Below are 23,254 nucleotides of genomic sequence, written 5' to 3' on the forward strand. Positions count from 1 at the left end.
TATTCTTTCTTTTATTTATTTTAGCTTTAATTTGATCAAAATTAAATTCTTTCTTCAAAATTTTGCCGACATATCATATATGTATATTAAAAGAAAAAGCCCAAAATAGCCCAGACGGATACCCGAACCACCACATTAGTGAAACATAAAGACCCGTAATATTACAAGTAAAAATTACTTTCAAGTCGTGTTCATTTGTCGCTGTAAATATAATAAAATACTTTCGTAAGATGTCCTGTGATTTCCATTAGATGGAACTATGCAATATCAAAACTGAAGGAACACCATTGTAAAACTGCATCAGGTAAAAGCAATGGCTTATCAGAATAATACAACTGACACACAACAACTATGAAGCTTCACTCTAATAAGTCTGCGTCCACATATAGTTCAGCCCTTTCGAGTGAATTGCGTTGCAAGCAACGGTGTCAAAGAAATGTCTCTGCTCTCCATACAATCTTAAAGAACATAGCTGCAACCATTTACTTTGACAGCCACGTGGAAACTATCAACAATGGAAGCATTAAAAGCAGGCCATAGCACACAAAAGCATCTACGCTTTCAAAAGTATTCACACTGCTGAGAATAGTATTCCATAGTTGTCCACCTCTATCCTGAAGATATTCCTGCGTAGTAAATCCAGTGTCCCAAGAGTTACAGCTTTACATGAAACAGTCTAAATTGTAAAACTAATCTTAAAGAAGCACATATTAAATTCACCTCTGTAGTTAAATTATTAAATTGATCCTCATTAGAGTTTTGCAAAATTCTTCTGTCAGTGCTGGAGACTGATTGATCCAAAGACATTTTTGTGTTAGCTTCCCCAATATTTTTATTTGACTGGGATCTGTAGGCTGAATCGGTGTGTATTGTTTCCATTACAGAGCCAAAGAAGTTTGTTACAGGTACCTAGAAAGAAGTGATAAACGAGAACTTGTCAGTCAAGCAAAGCGCTCTGAGTGGCAGATACTACATCAATCACATTAAATCACCAATCCAATAAAAATCTATAAAACTGCACTTAAAAAAAAAAAATCAAAACTAAATTTAAGAAACGATTCAATCCAAACCAAACTAAAATTATTCATGTGGGCACACTCATGCATCTTTCAACTATATTACCTCCTCTAAATGGCGTTGGTATAGGTCCATTCTGTAATATGCAGTTGACATCAACAAATTTGGATTATATGAATTGAAAAGACTGCAAAACAAACAGAAAAAATCCCATGGTAAACAATCTAGCCTACAAAAGAATATTATGCTCTATTGCTTGACATGCTGGAAACATAATTTTAATGTTGTGTACTCCATAAGCTGCTCTTAAGTCTGGACTTGTTAACTTGCTTAATGATGGGAAACAAGTTTTAAAAAAAAAAAAAGGGTTTTCCTGTACCTGCTCAATGAAGCATTGTCATACATATTCAGTCTCTCAAAGAAGGCAAGAGTGTAGAATGTAAAACGATCAACAACTGAAACACCAACCTGTATATTTTAAAGAATAAATACAAAAGAATTTTAGTTGTGCAGAACCTGGACTTCAACATGAAGAAATCCAATGCATAAACTGTAGAAATTACGTCAAATACTTGTGTGAAGAGCTATTAAATTCATACATACATCTGAGTCTAAATGATGAGAATATGAATTCTCTCCTTTCATACTACTTCCAATTGCCAAAACACCTGGCGAATGAAGCTGCCATCCTCAGAAAAAGAATAGTCAGCAAAGGAATTTCTTATTAGCACATAATAAGCAAGTATAAATTTCAGGCAGACACTTATTGAACAGATTGGCTTGGTATGACCTATACATTTTAATAATGAAGAGACAATAAGTGCTAACTAAGTGTATTAATTTCATCCAGGCAGATAGAAAAATTAAATCAAGAGAACAGAAAACAAAAGCAGACAGGTTAAAGTTGTATCTTTGTAGCTCACTATGATGTTTATGATGGAGGAAAATATGTTTTACAATTAGTTATGTAGGTATTGTTTGTATTAGGATAAATCAAAATCAAAATCTCAACTCTCAATATAATATAATAGTAAATTTCCTTTCATCATGATTATGTAATTGGCGTAGGGATGACAGAAAGCAAAGTAACGCCCATCTATACATATGGAAAATAAGTCAGAATAGACTCTATTGAAATCTTCATGTATATCCTTAACCATAAAAAATAAGGTCATTTAACAGAAGATTCATAATTGGTGTAGGGTTATCATGATAGAAAGCAAAGTAACTGCCATCTATACATGTGGAAAATAATTTAAAATATACTTGCTTTAAATCTTCATGTATATCCTTAACCATAAAGAATAAGGTCAATAAAAAGCAGTTTAACAGCCAAAAAACAGAGAAATATGAGAAACTCCAAGTTTGAGACTTCCTTATACCCCAACCCATGAACTATTTTACCAATGATTAAAAATGACAGAAAATATTGATCAACGGCAAGAGCATCTGAACAAAATATCATCAAACAATGAACACAAGTTCTGCATTACATAGGCAGATATCGACTTTGAGATCAAAATTTTGCACTCCAATGATAATGTTAATTAATTCTGGACAATCAATATGTCATGAGAAATCGCATAGGAGCTTTCAAGAAATGGAACACATCAGTTCCAAACCAATTTCAGACCTGGGAGAACAAAGTAGAGGCTTGGCAGGTGTCCACCATTATCAGAAGCTCCTTAAACCTAGCAAATCCCATCATCAGCAAAAAATGAATTTTTTGTCCAACAATTTCAGAGCTCCGTATACATTTGTTATGGAGGAATTTATAACAAATGTATTGAATTATATTTCATTTCATGTATTGAATTTATAATTTAAAGATCACAAAAAAAAAAAAAAAAAAAACTAGCATAAGAAACCATACCTGCGCTTCTCTTTCATTTGCTTCACAGCATCAGCTAAATCGTGACTTTGAAGCTCTTCTGAGTCCTGAAACTTCAAAAACTCATCCCCTCCATGCCCAGTCATATACAGAAGAATATGACTTCCTTCATCACTAAGAAGTCGCTTGGACCTTGGAACAGCAGTCTCATGACGACCTGTTAGTACCCGTAAAAAGTTTTCCACTGTCACTTCATAGCCACGATAGTCTACCTGAGCAATTGCAGGCAATTGATCATCATCGTTTAAAATATAATATATATCAAGAACCACCCTAAAATAGAGTAGAATGAGCCAAGTATTTCCCCATCTAAATATTACCAAGAGATTGAAAAACAATTAAATGAGAGAAGGAAATTAAAAACAGGCTTTTTCAAGTTATAACCATTCAACGTTACAACATCAGTACCTTCTCCACCAGAAATATAAAAATTACTATGAAAATGAAAATCAAAACATTACATGTAAGTCAAATACTCTTTCTAGATGTAAGCAGATTTTTCAAGAGGAAAAATTAGGTAACTGTATAAGAGAAGCTATGGCCTTGCGGTTCATAATCTATTCCAGTACAACTTCCCAATAGATGAACTAAACTATTTTATGGTAGATTCAGACCTGACTCAGAATGTTCTCTACAATATATAGCTTAGCTCAGTTAGGCTCATAATGAAGCAAAGACTTGATATCAATACTCACACGCCATCATAATTTATCAACTACATGAACAATAGCACAATGTAAGAATAATTAAATATTATTTTTTGTGTCATGATTTCTAAAACAAAAAATCCTAGGTTTGTAAGCTAACAATATAGATATTCTCTAGTGTCTGTAAATGATTCAGACATAATCTCACCTCCACATTATCCCCATACAGATTAAGTCTATGGTTTTCATTATTAAAAACTTGGGCAGGGTACTTGTTTCTTGCATTACATGCCATGTCATCTGCTAGCATCAGTATAATCCTTTCATCAGGTATTCCTAGCCGCTTAACTGTCCTGAATGAGAAAGAAGTTAAAGCCCAGAAGATCATTACGAAGCATAATTCAAAACACTTAAAAAGTAAGGCTAAAATTGTATACTCACCTATACAATGACAAAGTATTGGCCATATGTCGATAATTAAACCTGAACAAGGGATACAGCAGCACCTTCAGTATACTAACCATGTCATACAACAAAAATTTTCAAGGTAAACTATAAAATTTCCTCTACAAGCCATGGCCAAATTGCTAGTAAACAACCATACAACAATGCATTCTCACTAATTAAAGCCGAAACCTAGATTTACCAGAAGCGAGAAGTGCAGACGAGAACAGCCCAATTATTAGTGTGCATTGTAGATGAGGAGTATGCTACAAAGTAGCAGAGAAATATGAGCACTATCACCGCTAATTTCATAGGAAACTTTGAAAGACTTCGGAATCCCATGCTTCTATAATCGCATCAACTTCTCCAAATTGTCCTTCTTTTAAAGGTAGAGTTGATAGTGTGGTGCCTCTTTACTTCCACTACCACGAAAGTGTTCCATCACTGCAAACGAAATTCCGCCACGAATCAATCCCGCAGTCGCAAAACAAATCTGACCCAATCAAATATCAAATGCGTCTTAAAATACCAAAATGAGTTTGATGTTGAGGCGAACGGAGAACTGCGTCGAGGGAAGACGAACGAAACTCGTACTCGGGCTAGATCGGTGTCCTCTGGTATCAGTGCTTTCTCCTTCTTCCAAGTTCCACTCAGGAGCCGAGCCTGCTGCTTCTATTACCCGGGCCAAACATAGAAGAACGAGAAAACTGCCATTTTGTTATCATTATTTATAAAATTTATCAAAATAAAATAAGTAGAATAATTATGTAATAGTTTTTATAGTTTTTAAATTAAAAAATATTATTTTAGTTTCTTACACTAGTTAATAATTATTTTAATTTTTATTCTCTTTAATTATTTATACATTGTTTATTTTAATGAAAAAGCTCACCTGACGTGTTAAAGATTAAATTCACATAACACGTAACATTTAATAATAATATAAAAAAATTTGATCAATTAATTTAATTTTTGTAAAATTTTAAACATAAATTTTGTTTGACAATAAATTTAATAAATAAAAAAATAAAAACATTTATTATTGATGTTAAGTCAACTTGTTTATTAGAATAACGAATATTTCAATAATAATGATAATAAATAAAATAATTAAAATTATAAGTTATAGACTAAAATTATATTTTACTTAGTATTAAAATTAGTTTGATAAATAATTAAAATAATAAAGATTAAAATTATTGACAAGTACATACGTTAAAAACTAAAATAATATTTTACATAATTTAAAAATTATTTTGATCAATCTTAACAATAATAGAAACTAACACTTAATAATTATGATGAATTTAATTTTATTCTAATTTTGTATTATATTTAATATTTTAATTATACATATGTATATTTTATTATGATTAAAAATACAAATGATGGTATTTTTATAAGTCATGGTTAATAAATAAAATAAAAATTCAAATATATCAAAGTAATTTGTTTTATAATTTATATTTTTAATATCATTTACAAATTATTTAAGCAACTTTAAAAAGTACAATTAATTAGTATAATAATATATATTAAACAACTTAAAATAGAGAATGTTAATATAAAATTATCACAAAAGTGTAAAAAAAAATTAAAGTAATTATTTTTTAAAAAGTTCTAAGAGAGATACAAATTTTCTTAAGGAAAAACACTTAGATTTTTTGTTAAAATTAAATTTATTTTTTATGAGTATTTATAATAAAAAATAAAATTATAAAAACAATCTTAAAAACTAATATAATTAAGTCGATTAACATAATAAAATTAAAGTTTTTAAAAGATTTAATTAATAACTAATATTATAAAGTTCATTGTTATAATAAAATATAAAAAAAAATCTTAATAACTAATATGATTTAACTTACTTATCTAAAATATAAGAAATTATTTACTTATTAAATTTTTACATAAAATAAAAATAAAAATAAAAATTAAGCCATCATAAATTAAATTAGATTTAATATTCATAATATTTTGTTTGAACACAGTAAATTAAGATTCTTAATTTATTTTCTTCTATATTTGGAATCATCATAAACATAGTTGTCATTATTTAAACATAGAATTTTTTAAATTTAAAATTAAATAAATTACAAAACTAAATACTAAAACATGAAAAATTATGATAAATAACAGTGACTAAAAAATGATAGCCAGAGGTAGATAAAAAGTGTACATTAATAAGATGTTTAAATATAGTTAATAATAATCTTAACTTGTTGATAATTAACAAATGGTCAAAGGGAAACTCAAAAAAAGAATAGATACGGCTATTGCTTTTTAGAGTCCATTTGATTAAGTTACAGCCTTACAGCGAGGAGGGAGAGAGAGAAAGAGAGAGAACTCTTCTGCTGACAGAGGGTAACCTCGTGCAGAGGGTTCTCTGGATTTTCCCAAAGTTGGACGGAGAAGGTAAAATACAATACAGTGCATAAACAATAAGATGGAGACATTATGTTAGATTCATTGCATTGATTAGTCACAAACCTCGTCCTACTGAAACCCAGATTCCTAAAAAAAATAGAAAAAAAAAATAATTTCTTCACGTTACCAATCTTCCTTTGTTAAAACCTTGGGCTTTTTTGTACTCTCACCATTCCGTGGTTTTCATTCCTCCAATGTTTGTTTCTCTTGTCGGGTTGTGACGAAACGGATCTCAGGTCGCGTCCACGAATCCCGGTGCAGCGTGGCGTTTCAGTGTCTTCGTCATTGTTGGTGATTCCCTTGCGAATCCCGGTGGCATTTGCTTTTTCTTAGGGTTTTGATATTAATGTTGGAATTTTCCCTCTAAAATAGAGGTTGAATTTTGAATTTCGGTTTGGATTTGGTTGTGGCCTTGTTAAGATGAGTTCCAGCGTGTCTGGAAGCTTGGTCCATGAGAACAAGCTCGTGGTTAATATTGCTGAGAATGGACACTCGTATGAGTTGGATTGTGATGAGAACACGCTTGTTGAGGTAGTTATGCGGTTTATTGAATCTGAAACTGGGATTAGTTTCAGTGATCAGCTTGTTCTTTATATGGATATGAAGCTAGAGCCGCAGCGGCGGCTCTCGTCTTACAAGCTTCCCTCTGGCGACCGGGAAGTGTTTGTGTTTAGCAAAGTGAGGCTTCAAAGCAACTCGCCGGCGCCGCAACTTGAGCAAATTGATGTTCCTGATAGTTTGGAGCCTCCATCGCCGTCCTCCTCACATGATCCTCACCCTCTTGATGATGCTTTGGACCCTGCCTTGAAGGCTTTGCCTTCTTATGAGCGCCAATTCCGGTACCATTACCATTGTGGGAACGCGATTTATGGTTGTACTTTGGTGAAATATGAGCATTGTGAGAGGCTTCTGAGGGAACAGATGGTTCAAGAGAGGGCAGTGGAGGTTGCAAGGGCCAATTTGGATCAGTACTATCGAATGATAAACCAGAACTATGTGGAATTTATGAAACGTTATGTGCAGCAACACCGGATGCATTCTGATCTTTTGGTGAATTTTGGGAGAGATGTTGAGAAATTAAGGTCCATCAAAATTCACCCTGCCCTTCAAACTGCAAATCGGAAGTGCTTATTGGATCTTCTGAAGGAAGAAAACTTGAGGAAGTCAGTGGAAAATTGTGCCACCTCCCACAAGCAGTTTGAGAATAAAGTGTTACAGAGTAAGCAGACTTTTGGTGAAGTGAAGCGTAGGATCGAGGAATTGTTGTCAAGCAGGGCTTTCTTGCCCATCAAGAATTTAGAGAGAACAATTAAAGAGCATCAGAGATATATAACTGAACAGAAGAGTATCATGCAATCTCTGAGGTTAGAATTGGTTTACTTTTTCAGAAGTTATATGTCCTTTTATTGTCTGCACTTTTTATTCAGCAAATCGGGATCAATTTTTTTGCTTGCATAGACTTTTATTTATTTATTTTCAAGAACCGTGGTTTTTCTTTTTATTATTTATTTTATTGAACAATAAAACTTAAATGGAATGGATGCCGAACACAGAGTATGATATTTTAAGGGAGGGGCAAGTAGTTTGGACATTTGGCATGAATCTACTTGTAACTGGGCAAAAACTTAATTGCTAATATTTGGGAAACTGAGATTATGTTAGATGGAAGAAAAATAACTGAGGAGGATGCTTGTGTAGGACATGATAGAGAAAATTTGAATAGGTTATGAGGAAGTGCTTCTTCAGACTTTAGATACCAAATTATCTGTGTTGTGCAATTGTGCATAGCAAGTTAGCAACCGTTCCATGTACAAATAACTTCCTAATATCCCTTATGAAAGTATTAAACTGTTTTTGACAATTAGAGTCAAAACTCATCTCTTCCAAAAACTTAATATATTTAGGGGAAAATTCATTAATGATTTTGTATCTCACGCACCCTTCACACAAGAGCCCTTTGGACTTGATGACAGGCCTGTCCCTTCTGATGAAATTCAACTATTCTCTAGAAGAATGGGGATGACAAAGATCAAACTCCTGACCGTGTGGTCATTAATTCTTGAGTACCATTGTATGAATCAGCTACCCCAATTCCCTAAAGCTTAAGCTTTTAAGTGGAAGTTTATGAACAATTTTTATATCTATCAATGGGAAAGGTGTTAATAGAATTGGTTGTGGTCGTGCCAAATTGATTACTGAATCATGAATTTGTGGATGATCTCTGGTTGCTGGTGAGATACTGTTCTGTTGTGAGACCTTCTGGACCTGCTGATAATATTTGATCCACACGTCAAACATAATAAGATGATGGTTAGTCTCTTCTTTGAAAATATTTTCAAAGATGAAATTAACAATTATTTATCCTTTCATTTGAAAGCGTTACAATCTATTCAGGTGATAATCTTTCATTTGAAATATTTTCAAAGATGATTATCTTATCCTTTCTTTGCAGTGGCATGTTGTTTTCTAATTTGATAGTTCACTAGCTGTGAGGGAATATAGAATAGTACTTGGTTCCAGATATCACTTGTTTTACTATTTAGATTGCTGCAATTAAATTTGTATTTATTATTCCATGCTTTTATACTTCTTTCATCTTCTGAGATATTGATCACTACACCAAATGTTATCAACATAGTTTATAAATTACAATTTATTGGGATTTCTGCAGCAAAGATGTTAACACTGTGAAGAAACTGGTGGATGATTGTTTATCCTGTCAATTGTCCTCCTCACTTCGTCCTCATGATGCAGTTTCAGCCTTGGGTCCTATGTATGATGTTCATGACAAAAATCACCTGCCTAAGATGCAGGCCTGTGATCGTGCTATTTCTAAGCTACTTGACTTTTGCATGGACAAGAAGAATGAAATGAACATATATGTCCACAATTACATGCAAAACATCACTTATGTATCTTATCTCATCAAAGATCAGAAGCTACAGCTTCCCGTGTTTAAAGAGGCAATGGCTCGTCAAGATAACTTATTTGTGGATTTAAAGTTGTTCCGTAGTGTTGGCCCTGCATACAGAGCTTGCCTTGCAGAAATAGTGAGAAGAAAGGCTTACATGAAGCTGTACATGGGCATGGCTGGGCAACTGGCTGAAAGACTTGCTACAAAGCGTGAGGCTGAGGTCAGGAGACGAGATGAGTTTCTTAGAGCACTTAGTTCTTGCATACCTAGAGATGTAATAGCTTCTATGGGATTGTTTGACACCCCTAACCAATGTGATGTCAATATAAGTCCGTTTGATGTTGGTTTGCTTAATATTGACATATCAGATGTGGACCGTTATGCTCCTGAGTATCTAGTAGGAGTAACATGTAAACTAGAGAAGCATGGAAGCTTTAAAGGTTCATCCACATTGTGTAGTGACGGCTCTCACTCTGCTGAGGTTGTAGATACTACTGCTGACTCTACTGAGAGATATGATTCTGAGGAGTTCCTTGATGAAAGTGAGTCAATTGAAATTGCTGGTACTAGCAAAATTGAAGTTGAAAATGCAAAACTGAAAGCAGAGCTTGCTGCTAGAATAGCTTTAATTTGTTCTCTATGCCCTGTGGTTGAGTATGAGTCCCTGGATGATGAAAGGCTGGATAGTATACTGAAGAATACAACAGAGAAGACAGCTGAGGCCTTGCATTTGAAAGATGAATATATCAAACATGTTCAATCAGAACTTAAAATGAAGCAGATGCAATGTATCTCATATGAGAAACGCATTCAAGAATTGGAGCAGAAATTATCTGATCAGTATGTGCAGGAACAGAAGATATCTGTTGTAAATGGTGCAGCTGACTTTCCTCATATGGTTGGTAAGACAGATAATTACAAGTCAGAATTTGTGAGAGGTGATGTGCATTCTGTGTCCATTACTGAGCCCATGGATGAGGTTTCATGCATCTCAAGTTCCTTGGATGTAAAACTTGGTCTATTCACAGAACGTTCAAGTAAAGCTTTGGATGGGGTGGATGAGAACATGTTGGATTCTTCTGGAATACAAAACCCACAGTTGGATTCATCTATGGTGGAGCCTCATAGTAAAGAAATGCAAAGTGGTGACAAGTTAAGAAAAGATAAGATAGTCAGGCAACTGAGCATGTCACTAACAAACAGTTCTACCGCAGAGAGCATGCCTATGAATGGTCAAGTAACTTGTGAATCAGCAGTTCATCCAGACATAAATTCCAAAGCAAATGAAAGGTTGTTGGAACTTCAAAGTACACTTGAAGAGAAATCAAATCAATTGAGTGAAACTGAAACCAAGCTTAAAAGTGTTCTGGAGGAGGTTTCTCTGCTCAGGAGGGAGTTGGATACAAGTCTAAAACTACTTGATGAATCTCAGGTAACAATGTGTGAATAAAATGCAAATTAGGTTGCAATTAAATTTCCTGAAAGTGTTTGTATGTATCTTCTACATTGTTATGCATAACAAAATGTTGATTCTAATTAATAGCAATTCATTCTTCTTTCTACATTTGGATTACATGAAGTTGAATTGATATGGACTGTACATGTTAATTATATCTTGCTAGAGTGTCCTGAGGAAACTTGTAAAGGAACATTTAATATACCATATTAAATAGTTTTTGTTTCATTGAACTTGTTATACTTTTTGCTGTCATAGGTAGTTCCTAATACCACTTGTTAGCATTCTCATTATTACTATGATTTTGGTGCATGGAAAGGTGTAATTGCAGACAACTTAGTGCAGGGTTGAACCTTGAATATCATCATCACACCTTAGTCTTAGACCTCGACTGTTGCACGTTGAGCTAAAAGCTTGTTAGGATACATACTTGAATTTACCCTTAAGGTCATTGGCTCATTAGTTTCTATAATTATTTTTGGGGCATTAATTGGATTTATTATTTATAGAATAATCTTATATATTCCAACACAGGGATCCATGGTCCAACCTAATGTGCCTTTTTATATTCTGATATATTTTCCCTCTTTCACTACAGATGAATTGTGCTCACTTGGAGAATTGCTTGCATGAGGCAAGAGAAGAAGCTCAAACACAAAAAAGTTCCGCTGAAAGGAGGGCCTCAGAGTATGGACTTCTACGTGCATCTGTACTTAGAATGCGCAGCCTCTTTGAAAGACTCAAGACATGTGTTTATTCTAAGGGCGGTGTGGCTGGTTTTGCAGATTCCCTGCAAGCTTTGGCGCAATCTTTAGCCAAGTAATTTATTTATTTAATTTTTTTCTTTATTTTGTGGTAAGACTGTTAGACCTAAAGCTAACCCTTTGGGTGTGGGACTAGTCCCTCCTACATGTAGCTAAGTTTGTTAATCACATAATGGTTATTTTTAGCCAAGTAATTTATTTGCATTAATTACTTACATGGTCTCTGTGAGAACTAGACCCTCCCCCTCAATGTAGAACCCAATTTCCTCTTACAAAGAAAGACAGTGGTTTATGGTGATAGACTAGTAGAAATGAAGCTCATAAATTTTCTTCCTCAACTATTTAGGTTGTGTGCTTTTTTTTTTGTCTTTATTATTATTATTCTGAATTAGCCTCATCTAAATTGATGTCTTCATTTTAAAGGGAAAAAATAGAGAAGTTATAGCCATTAATAAAAAAATCAACTGTTAAGATTGTGATAAAATACATGGACATGCATATAAAGTAAATAGTGGTTTATTAAGATTGTTATAATTTGTCACTTTTCCCTCTAAAGTGAACTCCTTACTAAATCTATTATTTTATACTAGTAGTGATAAAAAAGTTGTAGATAGTTAAAAAAGAAAAGTAATGAAATTCAATAAAACAGGAGAAAAATAAATAAAGAAGGATGAATAAGACTCTCCTGTTCTGATGTGCTTTGATTGATATTTTTTGTTAATTTGTGAATTTTGACTAGAAGAATAACAAGCTTTTTTTTTTTTTTTTTCCAGTTCTACTAATGACAAAGATGATGATGATATTGCTGAGTTCCGAAAGTGTGTCCGTGTATTAGCTGATAAAGCTGGTTTCCTATCAAGGAATCGTGGAGAGCTGCTTGAGAAGTATCTGATAATTGAAGCTGCTAATGAACAGCTGCGGAAGGAATTGGAGGAGAAAATTAATCAGGTCAAAAATTATTACAATAAGCATCAACTTGAGAAGCAGGTAACACACGTCCTTATGCATGCATTTGTTTTGTTTTTAAAAATATGCAATACAACCCGAGGGATGTTTTAGTTTGAGATGGGCTGTGTTTTGATTTACTATTGCTTCTTTCTTTGAATCCAGCAAGAAAATGCCTGATGACGTCAAAATAGTGTGAATGTTTTTTCTTGTCACTGCATGTAGTTGTGACTTTCTTTGTGGTTTTAGGCCAAAGTCCTCTGGCTTATAGGACATTACAAATTCTAAACTGAGCTTGTTTTTGTGTCTGAGAAATCAACTAAAGTATCTCTGCTTGTGATTTTGGTACAGGCTAATAAGGAGAAGATTTCTTTTGGTCGCCTTGAAGTTCATGAGATTGCTGCCTTTGTGCTCACTTCAGCTGGGCATTATGAGGCGATTACTAGGAGTTCCTCCAACTATTACTTATCTACTGAATCTGTGACCCTATTTATGGACCTTCTTCCAAGCAGACCCAACTACATAATTGGACAAATTGTGCATATTGAACGCCGGATTGTGAAGGTACTCCCTCCTACTTCAACTTGGCCTGAGCATGCTAGGGCAGATCAACTGAGCTCTGAAACCAGGACGAACCAGTTGACCTTGAATTCAGGATCAACTTCAAACCCATATGGTCTTTCTCTTGGTTGTGAATATTTTGTAGTGACAGTAGCAATGTTACTTGATGCCACAATTCATTCACCATCTCCTTCCTGATCCTGCTTCATACTGGCAGATACGATGTGATGGAAGAAATCAGTTGTACATAAACTAAACACCTCTAAATGCTCTTCTTTGTGGGAGTTGAACTGGTTAATCTCTTGTACAGCTGGTGATCCAATTCTGTTCAATCTCCCCTCTGTAAATATGGTTTTACCTTTTACATGTATAGGTTGTGAATATTATTTAGCACTTAGTTGCTGCTTAGTCATTCGGAATATAAGTTCTCGTATTTTATTTGGTAAACAACATTTTCCATATCCTGTGGTTCACCTCTGTCTTTGAGGCTCCACAAAACCAGAATGTCTTCAGGTCACAGTCCGCACCAGGTCTGGTCAAATGAGATGTGCTATTATTCGCACACCGGAATCTGCTGTATCTTGTCGCTTCCTTATCTGCTTGTTAATTTGCTGGGTAAGTTGATAAGGTAGGTATTCGGAGTTCAAGACCAACGGCTTTTTTACCAAAAAATACTGCATTTTTAAAAATTCTATTTACTAAGAAAATGTAGAAAAAGAATAATTTACTGTCTGAGATCATTTTAATCACGTATACAGTGTGTGTCGTCCATGTCAGAAACAAAATTTATTAAAAGATTTAATTCAATATTGCATATACATAATAGACGATACTCTCTTGTGACGACGCGAGGTACACATCTAACAAGTGTAGTCTAACAATGGATTATACTAACAAAATAAATAAATAAAAGGAAAGACAGTTCATTTTTAAGTTTATAAGTTTGCAACACCACTTTTTTTTTATTTTGACAAAAGAACATAAGCATAATATTCAAGGAATATATTTCAGCTAGTTGAAAGCTTATTTTGTTAGTTAAAAATTTTGTTTAAATAAAAAAATACCGCTATTTGGTAAAGTAGTTAAAACGGGTAACTATTAGCATTTTTTTATTTTCAGCTACTAATAAAAAGTAATTTTGTAATTTTCTCTTTATTATTTTAAGTAATTGTTCCTTTACCTATTCAATTTTTTAAACCCTGCTTTTTTTTTTTACTTTTGTTATATTTAAAAGAAAAAAAAATATCATGAATAATAAAAAATAAATAAATATCACAACATTTATTATTTAAAAATAATAATTTTAGAAGGATATAACAAAGTCACTAAATCTTATTTTTTTATAATAAAATATTCATACATGAGAATAAAATTAAAAATTTATAATCTTTATCAGAAAATGATAACTGATTATAAATAAATTAAAATATAAACTTTATAATTTTTTAAACTTGTTAATAAATTGTATATTTTAGTCAACTTAGTTATGATACTTTTATTTATTATTGTATATTTATTAGCTAATCTAACAATTAATTTTATCAGGTACTTTTTTAAAACATTCAATTAACTTCTAATCTCACCTAACACACCTTTTATAAAAATACTATAACATAGTTGGTGTATTGGAAGTTATATTGTATGTTTTGCAAAACAATAAATTTTTAAAACAATTAGTATTTATATTAAAATTTATTAATACTGAAATTTTTTATTTAATGTTAAATTTAATAAGATATTTTAAAATAAATGTTAAAACAATATTTTATTAATTAAACTAATGTATCTTTAGATGTAAAAATGAGACGCGGGTCCACTCTGATTTGACTGAAACATGGGTCCATTGGACCCCACAGCACTATCTATAAAATCCCGAAAACCCTCACCGCTTCTCGTATCGACGTTTTGTATTCAATCCGCGATTGCCGTCACAGGTGAATAGTTTCAAATCTTGCAATAGCTTTTATGAAAATTTGGAACCCTCTTTGCCAGAACAACATTTTCTTTGATTTCACCATTATTTCTGGTAAGTGCTATTCTTTCTTTGAAGGTATATATGAATGTGTATTCAGTGTTCCATCATGGGGACACTTGAACTAAAAATTTCATCCAGTTTGTTTGTTTGTTTATTTTGTGAATTACGAGTTTGAATCTAATGCGCTTTTTATTTGCTATAAAAATCTTTTCAGAGAGTAATAAAGAATTTAGTAATCAATTTTTTTTAAAATTGTAAATCGAGATAGAATGCTTGAAATCTTCGATTCGTAGTAAAGAACTTAGTTCATTCTTATTGGATCAAATTGGTAGCTAATTATATTATAGTATAATAACATGGCTGGGCTACATTTGCTGCATATATAGAGTAGTAATTTAAATAGAAGAATCATGTTATTAAAACTCTTCCATATTAAAAGAGTTTGGTTTAGACAGTGATTTGAGAGTTTTTGTGACAAAAATCATAACAACGGGGGTTTCTTTTTTCTGTTTAACTACGAAATTCCAATTGCATCAATTACTTAAAATTTTTATTTAAAAATTTTGTAAAGATTGGATACAACTCAACCCATTAAAGGACATGAGATATATTAAGTAATAAAGACTTATTTATTATTGATTTGTACACAGTTTTTCCCTTTAAAGAAGTCAAATCCTAGAAGGGGTAAAGGTCAAATATTTATTGCTTACCTAAAGAATTATCTATATTTTACTGGTAGCAGTAATTTTATGTTCTTTTTTAGTTTTGGAAGAGTTATTATTTTTTCTTCTATCAGCAGCATTTCTTTAACAATACAGATATCCTATACTACCGAAGAAAGAGTAGGGACATTCAATATATACATGGCATCTGCACCATCATTTCACCGAAATAAAGAGGCTAAACTCTTGGCGCAGAATGAAAGACCAAATGCCTATTCATTGAGGTCTCGTACCAAAACTAAACGTAATAATCAATCAGGTAATGCGCAAAAGGACCAGAAAAAATTAAGATGCTCAGATAGTAGAAATAAAATTTATTGAAAACTATGAAATTATGAGTTGGACTCATTAAATTAGAAGTGAAGCTCACATAATTTATAATTTTTAATAAATTTTAGCAAAAAATAAAAAATATGTTGAAAATAGTATGTTGTTAACATTATTTGTGTCCCTATCAACTTTTCTTTTTCTTTGGCTTTTGGTTCTCTCAGTAGATAGACCAAGTCAAGTATCAAGACATGAGAACAATTCTGTGGCAAAGAAAAGTGAAGTCCATGCTGCCTCTACTAGCAGAACAGGGAGAGCTTCAACATCAACAGACAATCATAGAAATAAGAGCAATGATTGTAAAACAAAGAGTACTATTACTACTAAAGCCAAAGTTTCATCTTGCTCAACTTCGAAGGATCAAAATACTCAGAATAACAACTCTAGTGGAACTCAAGGAAAACAAGATTTAAAGAATCAGCAAGCTGCTAAGAGTAAGGCTTCATCTAATTGTAGAACAAACCAGAATTCAAAGAACGGGGAACACAAAATCAAGAGTCCTGAGACAAACAAAAGGGTTGGAAATTGGAGTGAGAAGACCATACCTTCACAGAACCAAGCTAAAATTTCAAAGAAGGAACACATGGTATACTGTATTAGTCTGAAAGGTACGTACCTCATAAATAATAAATTTAGAAAAATTATAGATATTCATTCAACTTTTTAATGCAACAAAATGTTCAACGAAGAGATAAAAAAATGCGATAAGATAATTAATTTAAAAGTGTCGTAGAAAAAATGTTATATGTTGTTAATTGTTGTTACATGTGGAAAGGTACATGAATATGTCATTAAATAGTTTAACGTGATGATTTACGCATGTGAGTTAATTTTCAGGATTTGAGAAAACAAGTGAACGTTGGAATTGTGAGTTATGTGGGAAAGATATTTCATATTCACCAAATGAAGAGGATGAGATGCACGAAGAGAACGAGCTGCAATATTATTTTTCCTTACATAAGGGAGAGGAAGAACAAGGTGGAAATTCTCTTCTTCCAGAAACTTGTGTTCTTCCATGTAGTCATGTATTCCACAGCACTTGCTTATATTCACCGCACCTCACTGACAGTGACACCACTGATCCTCCGTGCCCTCTATGCGTTACCCTCTCTTGAACAAACATTTACAAATATATTATTTCATTGGATAAATAACTCCATTTTAATTAGATTAATGAACATTAAGATGTTATATTAAAAATTACGTTAACTTTTATGGGATAACTTGGAGAAATTCTTAAATATTTAACTAAAAATTATTTGTGCACAGGTTCTTGTTTGGTTCAAGTGTCACAAATCTTTAACCTAATGGTATTTAGATTAATGATCATTTGGGACGTTATTTAATCTTTTGAGGATTTATTGACAAAGAATTATGCTATACTCCGTTTTTTTTCAAACCAGTTATTCGTTCATGGAATTCTAGACTGGGGTGTAGTGTTTACTGTGCATGCATTCCCTGGAAAATATTGAAGAGGGGACCATCAGAAAGGGGTTTGAATTAACTTTGCTCCCAATTTCCGAACTTTTTTGGTAAAATAAAATCGTTTCTCAAATTAACATTTTCTCAAGCCTGTAACTAAGTTTTTCCTTTTTTTCCTTGTATTGGAACATTATCTCTTTCTCGTAAAATTCTGTATACCAACAAAATTCCAAATCAAAACACAAAAAACAACTAAGGGTTCACATATCACTCTTATCAATGAGATCAGATATAAACTGATAATTTTCCATTGATACTTCCAGAGATACACTCTTCTTATAAACTCTAGTTTAACTCTTCAGCATACTTTTTTTAACATATTATTACTAGCTGAAATTTTTTAAAATAATAATAAAATGTGAATCTCACCTCTACTTTAATGCATCTCACTTGTATTTTTGTTATTACGAATACAATTTATTAAACAAATAAAATATGTTAGAGTGTTTAACACCTCTTGTATGTTATTCATTAATCACTAAATGAATCAACTTCTGTACATAGATTGTATGTAATAAATTTTGAGCAAGAGTGTTTTTAGATGATTTTTCAAATGAAAACGCTTTTAGAAGTTAATTCTGATTTTTATCATTTCAAATGATTTTTTTTTTGTAAATTAAGCATTTATTTTTAAAATTGAATATCAATTACTCTGTATATGAGTTGTGAATACTGAATTTTGAACATGGGTATTTTTATGTGTTTTCTCAAACTAAAACATTTTGTAGGAGTTAATTTTGATTTTCATCATTCCAAGTTTTTTTTTCAGATTACATGTTTATTTTTTAATTTACTATTAAATTAAATTTAAGTGATATTTTTTCTTGGTTTAATTAGTTTTATGACTGCCAATACCCAGTTTTAGATACTTGTTAGTATAAAGACAGTGACCCCTATCCAGGCCTAAAGATTAAATTTTCAAATAAAGAGTAAAATGGGTTAAAATTCCTAATCATTACATACAACTGTATATATAGTACTTTTATCATAATAGTATGCCACACTTAACATGTAATTTCCATCCATATTTAAGTATTTAATTCGTTCTCTTGTTTTTTAAATCAAAATTCGATGCATACATAGAGTAGGACCCAAATGGCAACATTATTTTATTAGGACTTCAAAGTTTTCGTGTTGATTCAATAACTATGTCTTGACTAGCGAAGTTACTAACTAATGGGATTGATATGAATTTGTGAAATTAGTATATACTTACAAGTTATAGTTATTGCTTTATTTGTACCCGTAATTAAAAGATTTATTTATATTAAAATATAACTTATATGCATTTCTCAAGAAAAGAAGGAATATACATTTTAAAATGCTAGTCTAATTTAAGCATTCTCTAGGTCAGGGAGTATAGTGGAGTCAATTTTTAAATCAGCACATCCTCCGGAGCGTATTCATAATATTCTTCTTTAAAAAATTAAATAACCAAAGGTGAATAATGACAGCAAAGTGATTTGAGAGTCTCTTTTGGAGGATGCATGAAATTATCCCGTTCCCCTTAGATCTCAAAGGGGTCTTTGCTGTCAAAAGATGAACGAGAATGAGACACATTTTGAGATCAATCTGTTAATACCTCTTCTAGTTTTCTATCAACCTCTAACCCTACGGCTTCTTCTAATCACATGATCCCTCCATGGGCTAGAGGAAATTGTATTATTTGATTAATATTTACAAACTGAGCCTTCCAATGCAATAGTATCAGCTACTGCAATAGCTTAAGATCCAAGAGAAGACAGAGATACCATCTTTGGATGGCTGATATTTGATCAGGCAACACATGATTTACTTACAAGCAGACAACAGCTGTCCATGAGACCCAGAAGACAAGGGCAAAAAAAGGAAAAACAAACACAGCTAAAACATCTACTTGACAATTTTTACATGGGCTCTACCAGGATTCTTCATTAAAACAACTTTTCCAAATCCTAGAGGTTCCCAAGGTAGAAATTAAACTCGCACGTCTAAAAAGACATAACATGTTCCCTATGCAGCTACACTCTGCTAGGTAGCCCACACTTGCCATTTTGAATTTTCAATTATGAGAATAACTATCGGGCATGACTGTCCCCATCTTCTTCTGATATGTTAAACAAGAACTTTGGAAGAGATGCAATTCGAGGAAGGTGGAGAAGCAAATCACTAAATGAGTCTTTCCTAGACATTCCTAGTGCTTGCTTGCCACCAGATGCGTCCCTTGATTCGTCCTCAGCAGGCTTTTTTCCGTTATCAGGTTCTTCAACAGTACCATCTTCAGTAAAATGTGTATTCTGCACCGTTACAGGGTCCTTCTGCAGAAGACAGCAGAGAGAATTGACTCTTGACATGAGTGATTTTTCATCAGAAGTTGCAGCAACCTGATTATCATTGAGAAGATGCTGTGCAATGTCTTCTAGGATTTCCTTGTACTCTGATCCTCCATCAGAGAAAGGTGGATTCCCAGAGGTTATTTGCTCCGACAGGCAAAGTTCAATTTGGCCGATAAAATCACTCACTGACATGGAAGGTCGAAGTGCAGGAAGTTTTATCTGATCCCCATTTCTTGGACCCTTGGAATCAGTTTCTGAACTGGTACTCCCTTCAATTGAAGAAGGACAGTCCATGACTTGTATGTAAAAGAAGACAGACCAATGAAACAATTAAGCCAAAATCACTATATATATCACAGGATTGACAAATGCATTTAAGTAGCTTTAGTATCAAACACCCAAAACATAGACCACTAAATAAACTCCACCAATCAATCATAGTTAACTGTACAGCCAAGTACAAAGACAGAATGTCTACAGAGGAGACATCATATCCCATATAATCCACATTGGAATACAAGGAATAGATAGACATGGAAAACCTAGAGATAGATGTTCCTAGATACAGTGCCAACGAGTGTGAATAGTACCATGCATGAATATGTATGTCTGTTTTCTTTAGGGAGGAGGAGAGGATTCAATTAACACATGAAAGTTGAAACAGAGGGGAACATGAGCCAAGTTCTTAATATAAAGTACCTGAACTGGGAGAATGCGCATCTCGGGGGAGACTATCCAAAGTCATTCCAGGAGGATCACTGTGTTCAATCTTAAATGATGATGACAGGGAAGCCTGCGGCGATCCTCTGTCCTGAAAAGAGGACGTGGAGGATCCTTTACCACTGACTTGAAGCAGATCCTGATCTCTTGGATTGTCTGAGTCCTCAAAGGCAGAAGGTTGTGTGTCAAAATGTGGTGAATCCAAGATTATCTCTGGCTGTCGGCTTAAGAAATTAAGGCGCATGTCACACTGGATAAGCTTTTCAAAATGTTTGGCCAACAGCCCTTGTGGGCATTCCAAAAAATGCATCCTACAAAACGACAAGGACTACTCAAACATCGCAACTAATCAATAAAACCATCAACATTTTCAACAGTTACCAATGCATATAACATCTGAGCCCACATCCACATATGAGGAAAACAGTGAAGCAACATACTTATGTTTGCTAGACTGTCCATCAGTAAAATCGGCCGTTGCCTGCCACAGTGTATGCTTTCTAGGCTGAGGATTAGTCTCCCTGAAGTAAAGAGGCTGCCTAGCAAGCTGCAACACAGAAATTAACCTAAAAATCTTAACAAACGTTCAAACGACTAAATAGAGAGGTAAATGGAGAAATAAATTACCACAACAGTCAACGTGCTAGGCCCATTATCAGGACAATGCGCCTTAAGTGCCATGATATCCGACCATTGAATTTCTATCTTACTCTTTAGACCACCTTCAAGAACTTCCCAAACAAGCTTATGTTTAGCAAAGTAACACTTCGCAACCAAGTCACCCTCATATCTCGATTTATACTGCCACAAATAGAACTTTCAGCCACTCAACAAAGTTCCTCAAATCCTAAATATACACCAGCAACAAAAAAGAATCTCAAACATACCTCCCATGAACCAATCCTCAGAAGCGTAGCCGGGAAGTTTGAAGCTTTAAGCTTGTCCGTGGTACCCGATGCAGCAGCACCTCTACCCTCCTTCTTTAGTCCAGAGCTTAAATTTTCATTCTGCACACTTCCTTGAGAAAGCTTCATCTGAATCAAGTCCAACAGCGAAGGGCTCTTCCTCAGGCGCAAACCCAGCGGGCTCGGCTCATCGAGTATATTGAGATGCGAAGAAGAACTGACAGAATCATCATTTGAAGCACTCCATTGCTATATGGGTAACACCAAGGGGAATAACAAGTTAAAATAGTGAAAACAGTACAAAATCTTATAACCGTTCTGATAAACAAAGCACGTGTTCTTTGACCAAGATAGATACATATACACATATACTTCATAATTAATCCCCCAAATAAATAGGCGGGCATATGCATTCAAAACCAAATGTCACAATATGTAGATATCTATCAAAGTACATAGATAAATATTCAAATAATGATGATAATTTAAATTGGGAAAAATAAAGTTAGGCAATGGCATTTGAAAGGAAGGAAAAACCTGAGGATTTGGAGAGGGTTTGAAGAGCTTGTTGAGGGGGGCATGCTCTTCTTCAAGTGGGTCTTCGACGATCTCCAACTTGACGGAGGGTTTGGTGTCGGGGTTCCCAGAATTCTTCATCAGCTGAACCATCAACAGAAATGAATTCAAAGATATTGAAAATTCCGGAAACCCTAACGAGAAAAAGAAAGAGAAAAGCGATGGGCAGGGCTTGGAAATGTTCGCAGGGAGAGAGAGAGAGAGAGAGAGAGAAGGGTCTAACCGCGTCCCAGTCCACGTGTTCCTTTGATTGCCCAAAGGCAAAAATTGATTTAGGTAAAGTAGCCAAGTAGGGAACACTTTTCTTTCTTTTTTTTTTTAGTAGGGAACAATTTTTTGGTACTATGAAATTGTTTATTTCCCTATGAATTATTAGCATTAATTTAACATTTTATTTTAATTGTTAAAGAGTCATAATTAGAAAAAATATACAAATATTTCTTATTTAAAGAGGATTAATATAGAATATGAAAAACTTAAAAATTATATATGGAAAGTAAGGTTAAGGTATATTTAACAAAATTAGCGGATAAGGTAATTAAAAATTGAAAGCTGGAAAATAAAAGTTAAGAAGTTAGCTGGCTGAATTGAAAATCTTCAACAAAATTAGTTGTTGAATGGGTTAATACATGTAAAATGATATATAAGAATATTATTAGTTTTTGTCTAAAATTTGAAATTAGGTAATTGTATATTTTTAAATAATTATAAATATTTAATTTCACTCTGATTTAAAAATATTTTTATCAAAGGAAGTGATTATTATTTTATGATTTTATATTAAAAAAATAATGATTTTGTTATATTTTAATAAGATTTAGAAACGAAATTTGAACATTAAAAAAATAAAAAATCAAATTTTTTAAAGTTAAAAAGATAAAAAGATTATTAAAAATATAATTCTTTTAGTAGCTGAAAGACAGCATTTAAAAAATAATAGTTAAAGATTAAGTGAAACTTTGCTCATTGAAGAAAAGCAAAAACAAAGGAATTGTGGGCAATATAAAAAGTATTATAACATTAATCTTCTTTACAATGAGTTTCTTCTATCAAAGACATGACAAGCTTGATCAACATGGGAAGTTTTATGGAACCAGTTATGATAGTCAAAATTCACAAAGCCTCTCCATGTGATGCACCAAGAACCCTCAACCTCACTACCAAAC

The 23,254-nt window shown here is 33.0% G+C and overlaps 4 protein-coding genes across 7 annotated transcripts; 2 read left to right on the top strand and 2 right to left on the bottom strand.

Annotated features, from left to right (window-relative positions):
• Positions 1 to 141: 141 nt before the first annotated feature.
• Positions 142 to 4,691, bottom strand: LOC113864387 (putative GPI-anchor transamidase). Of its 4 annotated transcripts, XM_027498024.1 has the most exons (11): positions 4,529 to 4,691; positions 4,202 to 4,443; positions 3,997 to 4,038; positions 3,764 to 3,908; positions 2,891 to 3,120; positions 2,651 to 2,708; positions 1,621 to 1,698; positions 1,397 to 1,485; positions 1,123 to 1,204; positions 721 to 909; positions 142 to 626 (listed from the first exon to the last, which is right to left on the bottom strand). In XM_027498024.1, the coding sequence occupies exons 2-11, from the start codon at positions 4,339 to 4,341 to the stop codon at positions 483 to 485; spliced, it is 1,197 nt and encodes a 398-aa protein (XP_027353825.1). In that variant the 5' UTR covers positions 4,342 to 4,443; positions 4,529 to 4,691; the 3' UTR covers positions 142 to 482. The 4 variants fall into 4 exon arrangements, with proteins under 4 accessions (XP_027353825.1, XP_027353842.1, XP_027353833.1 ...); XM_027498041.1 differs by having other exon boundaries at positions 206 to 614; positions 4,202 to 4,640; XM_027498032.1 differs by having other exon boundaries at positions 206 to 607; positions 708 to 909; positions 4,202 to 4,640.
• A 1,593-nt stretch (positions 4,692 to 6,284) lies between these two features.
• On the top strand, positions 6,285 to 13,522 carry LOC113864373 (autophagy-related protein 11-like). Its single transcript, XM_027498003.1, has 5 exons — positions 6,285 to 7,790; positions 9,098 to 10,772; positions 11,395 to 11,615; positions 12,334 to 12,547; positions 12,857 to 13,522. The coding sequence occupies exons 1-5, from the start codon at positions 6,847 to 6,849 to the stop codon at positions 13,262 to 13,264; spliced, it is 3,462 nt and encodes a 1,153-aa protein (XP_027353804.1). The 5' UTR covers positions 6,285 to 6,846; the 3' UTR covers positions 13,265 to 13,522.
• A 1,440-nt stretch (positions 13,523 to 14,962) lies between these two features.
• LOC113853306 (putative uncharacterized protein DDB_G0274535) lies at positions 14,963 to 17,253 on the top strand. The gene is made up of 4 exons (XM_027483882.1): positions 14,963 to 15,092; positions 15,860 to 16,022; positions 16,255 to 16,698; positions 16,928 to 17,253. Exons 2-4 carry the CDS (start codon positions 15,905 to 15,907, stop codon positions 17,203 to 17,205), a joined length of 840 nt encoding a protein of 279 aa, XP_027339683.1. The 5' UTR covers positions 14,963 to 15,092; positions 15,860 to 15,904; the 3' UTR covers positions 17,206 to 17,253.
• A 1,970-nt stretch (positions 17,254 to 19,223) lies between these two features.
• Positions 19,224 to 22,334, bottom strand: LOC113870455. Its single transcript, XM_027507049.1, has 7 exons — positions 22,312 to 22,334; positions 22,050 to 22,172; positions 21,495 to 21,761; positions 21,235 to 21,408; positions 21,048 to 21,154; positions 20,587 to 20,918; positions 19,224 to 20,156 (listed from the first exon to the last, which is right to left on the bottom strand). The coding sequence occupies exons 2-7, from the start codon at positions 22,167 to 22,169 to the stop codon at positions 19,630 to 19,632; spliced, it is 1,527 nt and encodes a 508-aa protein (XP_027362850.1). The 5' UTR covers positions 22,170 to 22,172; positions 22,312 to 22,334; the 3' UTR covers positions 19,224 to 19,629.
• Between the last annotated feature and the right edge of the window lie 920 nt (positions 22,335 to 23,254).

The sequence above is a fragment of the Abrus precatorius genome, unplaced genomic scaffold (assembly GCF_003935025.1).
Source record: "Abrus precatorius isolate BTA unplaced genomic scaffold, Abrus_2018 Scaffold10, whole genome shotgun sequence".
Classification (NCBI taxonomy): domain Eukaryota; kingdom Viridiplantae; phylum Streptophyta; class Magnoliopsida; order Fabales; family Fabaceae; genus Abrus; species Abrus precatorius.